This window comes from Tenrec ecaudatus, chromosome 2 (genome assembly GCF_050624435.1).
Source record: "Tenrec ecaudatus isolate mTenEca1 chromosome 2, mTenEca1.hap1, whole genome shotgun sequence".
NCBI classification, from domain to species: domain Eukaryota; kingdom Metazoa; phylum Chordata; class Mammalia; order Afrosoricida; family Tenrecidae; genus Tenrec; species Tenrec ecaudatus.
The window spans coordinates 4,113,487-4,123,988 of record NC_134531.1 but is presented as its reverse complement, the minus strand read 5'-3'; the positions used below and the strand labels follow the sequence as shown (position 1 = coordinate 4,123,988).

The following is a 10,502-nucleotide window of genomic DNA, read 5'->3' as shown; positions in this document are numbered from 1 at the left end:
ATTAGAGAGCAAAGGGTCATGACCTTAAAATCCCTCCAGATTCCTTACCCATTGGATCTAAACATTCTTCTCCGTGGCTTCTCCTGTGAAAAACACGTTCGTTTCCAACAAACAGAAAAGGACTATGACACTACATCCACTACCAACTTAGGCACCCAGCTCCAAGAACCTCCAAGTAGCAAAGGTCAAGGCTTCCTACCGAGGCTGCCGCGGAAAACTCAAATCCTGAAAATCCTGACATTAATCACAGGATTAACGTTGTTTGTGAGCGGCCCATCGCTAACCATCTAAGCAACCAGGGATCAAAAGGTATCCGAAAGGGGGCCCAGGTGGCAATGCTGGTTAGGTTAGACGAGGAGGGTGGCGGCTCCGTTGCAGACTCACAGCTTTGGATATACTCCTTAGGATCGCTGTGAGTCGGGTTGACAGCGAGGCGTGGACCCAACAGCCCAGCCCCGGAGGGTTTCCGAGACGGAGCCCCAAGCTCAGCGTTGCTCCCGTGGTGGGACTGGTGGTTTCCAATTGCAGGCTACGGAGTCACCACTCCTTCACCAGGCAGGGGTCCCCTGCCTTGAGTCGAAGGTCCTACAAGGCTCTCGGAACCGGCTGGGGTCCCTGGGCGGTGCACAGTCGAGGCACGCCGCGCCCAGCCAAACAGGAAGGCCTGGCGCTCTAGTGCGAAAATCAGCTTCGCAAACCCTGCATCCCACGGAGCACGGGGCCTCTGACTCACGGGGGGCCTCCGGGACTCGGTCCACCGAGCATGTGGGAGTCGGTCCTGCTGGACCCAGACGTCCCCAGGCGGGCGCGGCGCCGTCGGCTAGGGCGTGCGAAGCCGGCCCCGAGCCGCGTGGGCCGCCGGCTGCACCGGGAAGGCCGGGCGGGGAGAGTCCCACAGGAAGAGACGGCCACCCTGGGCCGACGCCTGGCGGAACCGCAGTCCTCCCTCCCGGCCGGGACCTCCCAGGCCCGGGCGGTGGAGAGAACGCGCGCGAAGCAGTTCCCTCTCCTCATAAATCGCGCTTCCCCGGCCGGACACGCGGGCTTGGAACCTAGCGGCGCGCCGGTGACGTCACAGCGGGGTTCCCACCCCCACCCCCCCCGGGAAGGCTAAGGCGTCTACAGCGTGCCTGTTTCAGAGCACGCTGACGAGCGGAGGGTAACCGCCTCCGTGAAGGAAGAACACCTCCCATGCCTCCCTCACCGCGGACTTCTCCTGTCGCGGGGCTCTCCCGCGCGGCCAAGCGCGGACCGCCGTTTCCACCGTTTGCAGGCGTCCTTTCGGGCAGCTCCGCTCCTCGGCGAGGGGCGGGGAGAGCGAGGGCGGGGCGGGGTCCTGGCTTGTCTGAGTCGCGCCCTGGGCCGCGCCGGGAGCGTTTCTCCGCGGCGCTGGCTCGAGGAGCCGTCGGTCAGCTCCACGGGGACCTCTGCGCACGGATGGACCCGCCCGGACGCGGCGGGAAGCGGCCCGGAAGGCGGCGGGCCCGGCGGCCGCAGCGGAGGCAGGACGGGGCCGAAGCCGCGGGGCCCTGAGAGAAGCGGGCCCGGCAGCAGCACCATGATGCCCGGCGAGACGCGCTCGGCGACGCCCGGGGCGGCTGTGGAGCTGTCGCGGTGTCAGGGCTGCGCCTCGCTGCAGCAGGTGCGGTGTGGCCGGGGCCGCGGGGTGCAGGGTTCCGCTGCGCGGCTCCGCCAGTCCCAGAAACCGCCCTGCGCTGCCGGTTCGGGGCTGGGTGCGTTCTCGGGGGGCGGCCAGAGGCCAGCTGACGTGGGGTGAGGGGACGCGCGGGTTAGGGGCGATCGGGCCTCCACGGTAGGGGAGGGTCAGCTGCGAGGGTTACTTGGAGCAGCGCTTCAGCGGGCCTGGTTCTCCAGGTAGGTTTGTAAATGGATCAAAGAACAGGCCCACCGCCTTAGCAGGCCTACCGACCTGCCCGCATTTTCGCCAGCGATCGTTGGAAGGCTTGCAGACTGCAGCTTTCAACAGCCGGGAGGACGATTGACCCTAGCAAAAGGGGAAGCTGATATTGCCTTCTTGATGACCCCGAGAGCCCATTAGCAGCCCAGACCCTCCCATCTGCACCACAGAGGGGGTCTCCGGTACTTCCACCATCCCAGTTTCTTTATAATGCAAAAGTCCATCTAGCCGCCGCCATTCCGGCCTCCAGCACGATCACCAGGGCCCCTTACCGGGGCCCACACACACCCTCCCAGGCACCCAGGGGTCCCTGGCCGCCTGCTGTTTGCAAAAGGACGATCCCCTCCCCGTGTGGGCTTTACAAAGCTGTGCTTGGTCAAAGAAAAACAAGGGAACTGCAGACGTAGTGGTCTTGTCTCCTGCTGCTAGAGTGGTCAGATGGCTGGGGGTGGGGGTGGGGGTGTGAAGATCTGGGCAGGGGGACCACAGCCAGAGAAGTGCCTGAAGCTTCTGGGGCCCAGAACAGGGTGGGGGTATGGAGCAAGTGGTTAGTGAAATGTGCTTAGTGGTAGGCCAGCAAAAGTGTGTTTTTACTGCTAGAGTCCAATCTGACTGGACAACCCTATGGAGCAGCATTTCCCAGAGTGGGATACCAGCCCCTGGAGGACACTGGGACTATCCAGGGGGGCTGCAAAAGCAGAGACCTAACCCTGGTGGCCTAGTAGGTTAACACTTAGGCTGCTGACTGCAGGGTCAGAAGTTCAGACCCACCAACTGCTTCCCTGGAGAAAGACAGGACTTTCTACTCCAGCAAAGAGTTACAGCCTTGGAAACTTGCAGGGGGCAGTTCTACCCTGTCTTGTAGGGTTGCTATGCATCAGCATTCACTCAATGCCAGTGAGTTTGGTTTTGGGTTTGGACACTTGATCCTGAACAATGGGCAGTATTATAATACATAAGTTTTTGTCAGGGGTGTGTTGAGTAATTCCCCCACCCCCCTTTGAAAAGGGAGCCATGGGCCAAAGTAAGTTTGGGAGCTTGTACTATAAAGAATTTTTCAGACAGCCTCTTTTTTCTGAGGAATGGTTGGTGAGTCTGAACTGTCGACCTTGAGACACCACCAGAACTAATCCATGAATATTGCATGTGACAGGAGGGGCTGCCCTGTGCCAGTACTCCATCACGGTGAAGAGTGGCTTATTGAGCTCACCTGCATCGCATAGACCAGGTCTTTGACCTCAGTTCCCCCGCACGACTTCACTGCCACCCAGGTAGTTCCCATTCAGCAATGAGGTTTCATAGTGGAATATCTTTATGGAAGCAGGCAGCCTAATTTTTCCCCCGTGATTGGCTATGGCAGTGGTTCTCAACCTTCCTAATGCCTCAACCCTTTAATACAATTCCTCATGTTGTGGTTACCCCCCCCCCCAAGCATAAAATTATTGTCATTGCTACTTCATAGCTGTAACTTTGCTAATGTTATGAATTGGATGGCCCCTGAGAATGGATCGTTCGACCCCCAAAGGGGTCAAGACACAGGTTGAGAAGCGCTGGGCTGTGGTTGGCTCCTGAGTTGGCAGCCCCATGCTTAACTAGCTGGGCCAGCAGTAAGAGTCACATTGAGATGTGTAGAGATGTTCCTCCTAGGAACTCAGTCCTCTCTGATCTTTACAAGTTGTATTTTGTGGAGGTCACGTAATTGGCTAGGTAAGTGGAAGTTGTGTCTATGGTTAGCACTGCACGGGGTGTAGCAGAGGGGTCAGAACATTGAGTTTGATCTCTTGGGACTTCTATTCTCTGGGACTAGACTTGGAAAATATAGACAAAATGAGTTAATCTGACACGTTTTTTAAAAAATAAATTGGAGAATTAAGCAGACTCGCTGCCATCGAGAAGATTCTGACTCAGTGACCTTACAGGAGAGAGCAGAACTATTGCCCCATGAGTTTCTGAGACTAACTCTGTATGGGGACAGAAAGCCTTGTCTTTAGCTCAAGGAGCAGCTGCTGGTGGTTTTGAACTGCTCACCTTGCAGTGCTTAACTTATAACCACTCTGCCACTTAACAGGTGAGGAAAGGACCTGTGATTGCTGGGAAGTAAACTGGCAGTCCACATGGGCTTTGTCAACATCTGGAAGGTGCACTGAGGCATGGGACCAGCTGTGGGGGCTGGAGGCTTGACATGGGTCAGGGAAGAGCAGCTGGCTTTGTGGCTGCAGGGAACTCAAGAGGGAGCCCTGGCAGGTGGGGGTTGCAGGCCCATACTCTGGATGGCAGGATGAGTCACTGGAGGGTCCCTGCAGGCAACAACTGGCAGGGTGGGGGTGAGAACGGGCACATTTCAAAGCTTTGAAGTCACAGAGCTCCTACTGGAGCGAAATGCCGGAGCTGGTGGCTGCCCCTCAGCTGTGACTCACAGGGCACAGTAGGATGGAGGACAACTGCCTCACGGGATGTCCAAGGCCATCCATCCTCCTGGAAGCACACAGCCTCATATTTGTCCTTGGGAACCTCTGCTGGTGTGGATCCACTGAACTTTCACATGGCATTGCAGCACCAAGCCGCTGTGGCACCAGGGTTTCACAAATGACTTTGGGGGTCTGTGAGCTTATTAGGGGCTTTTGGTCGTGGTCACAGCTTCTCCATGTAGTAGAACAGCAGCCGTAGTCAGTAGATGGGGGTGCCCCATGCTGAGCAGATTGGGGTCCACACTTAGACCTGACCTTGTGGTCCAGGCGGGCACCCCCCATAGCCATCCTCAGGAAAGTGGGGGCCTGCGCTGAGGCCCCTCCCATCATAGAGCCTCAGCATGAAGTGCTCCATTGCGTGTCTGGACTGGAATGCTGCTTCTTGGAGAAAATGGCCTGCACGGTAACTGCCTTGAGTTTTGTGCCCGTTTCTGCAGGTTACAGGGCTGTGGTGGTTTTAGGGTTGCTGTGGGAGCATTTGTATTGTGGGCAGCAGGTGGGTTGTAGCTGGAGTGGAGTGGGGACTGAGAAGGGAAAGGCTGCAGCTAAGTGAGGCTGCACAGAGGGGACGGCCCGTTGAGGGACTGCTGCAACTCAATGGCGTCGACTTTAGGCCCACACGTGGAAGTCCTGGGGTAGTGACATGGGAACTGGAAACTTTCCATTGTGCTTAACTCGTCCATAGATTCCAGGACCCTCCAGTGCATTGACGCGAAGGGGCTTCATAAAGGTGTGGAGAAATTTCATCATCATCTAATCACCAACATTTTGGAACCTGTGGGTATATTTCCACAAAGACCTGGAGCCGAAGGTCAGAGAATGGGGAATGTGTCCTAGTACATAAAGCCAAGCCAACCAGGCCCACTGCATAGGGTCAAATCCAGCTTGGGGTCTTTAGATAGAGCTCCCAAGGCACCACTGTCTTCGGTGAGCAGCCAGCGCTGGCCAGTGGGTTCAGACCTTGGTAACAGACCGGTGCTTAATCCACCTCACTTACTCGCTGCCGTCGAGTTGCTCTGCCTCACAGTGACCCGGCAGGGCAGAGCAGAACTGCCCCGGTGGGTTTACACCAAGACTCCAGGCGAGAAGAGAGCTTGCTTGTCCTGCAGAGTGTCTGGTGGTTAGAACTGCCGACCTCCGTTAGCAACCCAACACACAACCACTGTGTCACCAGCCCTTTTATAAAAGTTGCTAAAAACCAAACCAACCTAGCCCACTGCTCTCCTGGAGTAACCAGCCTCAGCTGTCCCCCACTGTGTGGTTGGCGAGGGCAGAACCACTGACCTTGATGTTGGGCCTACGCAATGCTTTTAAAGAAGTCTCCAGTCCAGCTGGCACAAATCAGTGATTTGCTTCTGCTGCTGCTGCTGCTGCTCTGGCTTTGCTGTTTTGCAACTTCACAGCCAATACAAACCGCTGGACTCCTGGGCATCGGGTTGGGGCCTGCAACCCTGGGCTGGCCTGTTAGCCACTGAGTGACAGGTAGATGCAGTTGGCTGTTTTGACTGTCCTCAGGCTGGGTTTGCGAGTCCTGCTGACACGGTAGACGTGTGGCGGTGTGTTTGGCCGAGGGAGCCAGGATATTCGCCTGTGAGGAACGACATGGCGGGCTGCATTGGTTAGTGTGCAGGAGAAGTTTTCTGATGCATGTTGGATTATTTCCCATACTGTGAGTCGGAATAGACTAAGGGGCAGTAGATTTGGACGAGCTTATCAGTGGTGCTGTGGGTTGGGTCTCACTGCTAGCTCTGAAGTCCATGGAACAAACCCACTAGTGGCTGCTTGGGAGAAAGACAAGGCTGCCAGCTGCTCCCTGGAGAGGAGGGCCTCTGAAAGCCGACGTGGAGCTGAGCCTCATGGGAGCAGACTCCACAGTAGAGGTTGGTGGGCTTCACCGGCCAGTGTGTAGTGCTCTGTACTTCGGGACAGGACCTTTGTTTCCTGTTCAGTGTGCTTAAGTTGGTAATGACCCCACTTAGCAGCTGGCTCTGCATCTCCTCCCAGTCTGCCCTGTGTTTGAGTCTGGTTGCAGCCAGGTGTCAGCTTCTCTCCCTGAGGGCCTTCCTCTGTCACCGCCCCCCACTTTCCCACCGAGCTTCCTCCTGAGGATGTGCTCAAAGGATGGGGGGCTCAGCTCTTGCCAGCCTTGCTTCTGAGGAGCAGCCTGGCTGTTTTTTTTTTTTCCCCAGACAGATTTGCAGGTCCTTACAGCACCATAATCCTGGCACATGAACTCTTACTCAGCCGTGTGAGTTCCCTGTGGACATCCTGATTGGTAAATGGTGATGTGATGGGAATTAGAGAGCTTGCTCCCAAGACGCTAAGCTGTCCGAAACTCAACTTTCCATGGAAAAGCCAGGAGGACTTGCTGGCAGCGGCTGCAGGTCTAAGGGGTGGTTCCTGGCATGGGTACAGACCAGGGCACCCCCAAAGGGCTCTCCTGTGAGTTCAAGGCCCTGTCACCAATGTGTGAGCACTTCATTGTCCTGTCTTTCCTGTGTCTATGTCCCCCAGAGTCACTGCCAGCCTGGGTTCTCAGCTCAGTCTCCTGTGCCTGGGTGAGCCTCACCTGGCCCCTGAGGACCACAGTTCACTGGACTGGTGGGGCCTTGTAGAGGACATGAATCTGAACCAGGAGGGAAGCTGGCTGCTTATAGAGTTTTGTGGGCACAGTGTGGGGATGCAGTGCTGTCCATGAGGCATCAGGTCACATGGGAGGGAGACCTGAGAGAGGTCTGCCCCTCCCTTACTGGCTCCAGAAGGCTCTCTCTTGGTGGAGGTGGAGGAGAGGGCCTAGCCAGCAGCCGCACAGTCAGAGGGGAAGTGAGTGAATTCAGGTGAGCAGCTCACCCTCCCCTTGTAGAAGGGGTGGCTGGCTAAGGGGACTTAAGAAACCACAACTTAGAAGGAATGTCTGACTAGTCAGTAATAAATGTTGCCAGACCTTTTTTTTTTTTTAAACAATTAAACGGTATGGACAAGCTGTAATAAAGGCACTGGCCTTCCCCCAGGGGCTCAGCTGTACTTGGTGCCGGAGAGGCGATTCCCACTCCAGTGACCCTGCAGGGCATGGTAGAGCTGCCCCTGAAGGTTTCCGAGACCGTAACTCTTGACAGGACTGGACAGCCTGGAGCAGTGGGTAGGGGCACACCACTGACCTCGTGGTCAGTGGCTCAGTGTACAGCCCTCTAAGCCACCAGGCTGGTAATGCTCAGCCATGTGCTGTTGGCCTTGTTTTCACACCCAGTGACTGCTGTTATTTTCCTCAGCTATCATTCTGCACCCCTTTTGGTGGTCAGTCAGTGACTGAGCATGGGCACCAGTGCCCTTGCCTTAACTCGGTGTCGGAGAGCGGCGCTCAAGGCCGCAGAGTTGCTCACTCCCACTGAGTGCAGGCTCGGCAAGGGAGTCGGGCTGTGTGCGCAACTCCACGTGTTGTCTTTGCCCTTCCTGTGGTGCTTGTGTGACCCTGGAAGCCGTGCCTCGGTTTCTGGAGAAGGAGATCTTGCTTGATGAAGTAGAGGGTCAGCGAAAAACAGGAAGGCCCTCAACGCGATGAGCGAACACAGGACTGGGTGGTAGTTCGTCCTGTTACGCGTAGGGTCCCGTAGTCAGGGCCAGCATGGCAGCACCGGACATCAATAACAGTGTGTGTGTAACTCATTCATCGGTTTGTCTCTAGTTTGTTGTAAGTAATGTAAATACGGACAGGAAATTGTATGTGTTACGGAAACACCGAGTTGACTACAATATGTTTTTTCTTCCAGAATTTAAATGAATATGTGGATGCACTAATTACCTTGAAGCAGAAGATCATTAATACTGAGTAAGTGTACCTGCACGTGTTTGGGCTGTGAACCCAGCTTCCTGAGCGGGGTGGGTGAGGAGTGAGCCCTGGGGCGGAGGCGGAGGCGGGGTGCAGGTGTCTCACTGGTGTGGAGCAGAGTGAGACTGTTAGGTTGGGAGCACGCCTTGCTGCTTTGAAACGTGCTGGGTCAGAGGGTATTTCCTGGGGTAACAAAGGAATGTCCCTCTGCTCTGTTGCAGTAACTTGTTGACAGAATACCAGAAGAAATGCGATGATATCCTTCCACTGGCTTCTCTTTTGAATTTATTCAGGGGGGTTTCTTGGATGCGGGGGTGGGGTGGGGGCAGTTTTTCCCATAACTGTCTTTGGGCATGTGATAGTTCCGTGAGCTGTTGAGTGGACTCTGGCTCACAGCGACCCTCTGTGCCACAAAAGGACACCCTGGCCGGGTCTGGGTCTGGGTCTGGGCCTGGGCCATCCAGTGTTTCTCTGAGTAGAAGTCCATCTCACAAGCACAAGGAACAATTGATTTATTTCGATTACTTCCTCAGTGGATCTGTTTGCGTCTGAAATGAGGAGAGCTGGCATTGTGTGTTGGCCTTGGCCTCTGGTTTCCCAGAAGCCTCAAGCCCTTCCTTGACCACCTGTGCTGGCACAGCGGTCTGAGGGCAGTGGAGCTGGGGGCGTGCTGAGTCTGCACCAGGACAGTGGGGTGTCTGCTGGAGAGACTCTGATGACGTCACCCACGGTGCTGGGAAATGGCCTGTGCCTGTCAGAGAGGGTGGGGCCGCCCACAGCCCTGGTCACCCCTCGGGACTCCTGGGCAGGCGCGGTCATCTCCGCGAGAGGCGTCGCTCCAGTACTTACTGTGGCGTGGCATCTGGGCTGCGGGAGGGGTGGTCCTTTTCTTGGCAGGTCAACAACATGCATCACCAGACTTACATATCTTTCCCCAAGAATCCCTCCCCTGAACTGTTGGTCACCCCCAGATGTAAACTTTCCCCCATGAACTTTAAAAGCCCCAGACTTTCGGGGGGTGTGCTGCAGTTCGCGAGCCCCCTCACAGGATCCCAGGCTGCCCCCGGTGCGTCCGTGTCCGTGTGCTGCAGAAGAGGGAGCCATGGCAGAAGAGTCCAGGGGAGTCCTGGCGAGCTCTCGCTTTGTGGGGAAAAGTCCACCTTCATTCTAGTGTTTCAGGAGCTTTGTGAAGCCTCCCTTGGGTGGACCGTTGTAATAACTGCTTACTAAATACTTAGTACAGTGTTGGGTGGTAGATAGAACGGGAAACAAATTTGCTTTGTATTGTTATCCTTAAAGGCTCACAATTTCCTGGCAGAAAGACTGAAAAGAGTAGAATTATTCTAGGGACCCCATTTCAAGCTCACTTAATCCGAATGAGTAAGCAATTTCATCCGAGGGTCTGTTTTGTTTGTTTTTCACGGAGAAACCACTTGACTTGGGAGCATGCGCTGGTGAGTGGGCTGACGCATGGCAGAATTTTATTGTTGTTATAAAAGGAGCTGGGACGATTGCTTTCTTGAGTCTGTGGTCACCTCTCTGTTGACAGTGCCCACGGGTGATTACAGGTACTTACTAAGCCCTCTCCAGCCCGGACCAATAGGCAACGTTCTTGGCGTTTTCCTTAACCAGTGCTTACAGCTGCAGTTCGCAAGAAGGTAAGCCACCTGCCTTAGTGGTTGAGGAAGCCTCCTTGTGAGCCGTTGCTTGAGGGTAGTGTTGAGCAGAGAGGGGATTCTGTGTGAAGCATTCAAGCGAAATGCCTCATGGGATGGTCAGAGCAGGCACTGCTTTCCTATGCATTGCTTTTTTAAAAAAAGCTGCTTTTCCCTCCCAATCAGATTGCCCACATGGGCTTTCAACTCAGGCTTTTGATTATAGTCCTGGCATTGTAGTTCCCACTAACTGACCAGATGGCCTCTGAGATGAAGTCCAGTGCCATCAAGTTGTCACTGTCTCCGGGAACTGCCCTAGTCAGTGTGGCCATTCCCCTGGGGTGACTTTCACAAGTTTAAACAGAGTCACTGAGGGCTCTGGTCACACCTCTCACTCATCCACCCTGCCGAGTGCACAGACTCCCCAGCTGGTTTGAGCGGGCACCAATGTCAGGGTTTCAGGGTCGGACGAGCTGGGCTGCCGACTGTAGCAGCTCTTCAGTTGCCTCTGTACAACTTTGCTAAACTACAGACCATGGTGGCATGGAAGTGACAGGCAGATTGAATAAATAGAGTGGGTTTCTAAAGAGAAAGATCTTTTTTGTTTTGTTTTCATTTGTTTGACTTTGTTAGTT

At 55.4% G+C, this 10,502-nt stretch overlaps 1 protein-coding gene across 3 annotated transcripts in view; it reads left to right on the top strand.

Annotated features, from left to right (window-relative positions):
- The first annotated feature begins 1,360 nt into the window (after positions 1-1,360).
- ICE1 (interactor of little elongation complex ELL subunit 1) overlaps positions 1,361-10,502 on the top strand; it is a 41,899-nt gene continuing 32,757 nt past the window's right edge. For all 3 annotated transcript variants that reach the window (XR_012782816.1, XM_075540854.1, XM_075540853.1), the window contains exons 1-4: positions 1,361-1,642; positions 8,154-8,212; positions 8,434-8,469; positions 9,853-9,870. Coding sequence is in view for 2 of the 3 variants with exons in the window: in XM_075540854.1 (XP_075396969.1) it covers positions 1,559-1,642; positions 8,154-8,212; positions 8,434-8,469; positions 9,853-9,870 (197 nt within the window). In the remaining variant the exon portion in view is untranslated. The remainder of the gene's footprint in view (positions 1,643-8,153; positions 8,213-8,433; positions 8,470-9,852; positions 9,871-10,502) is intronic.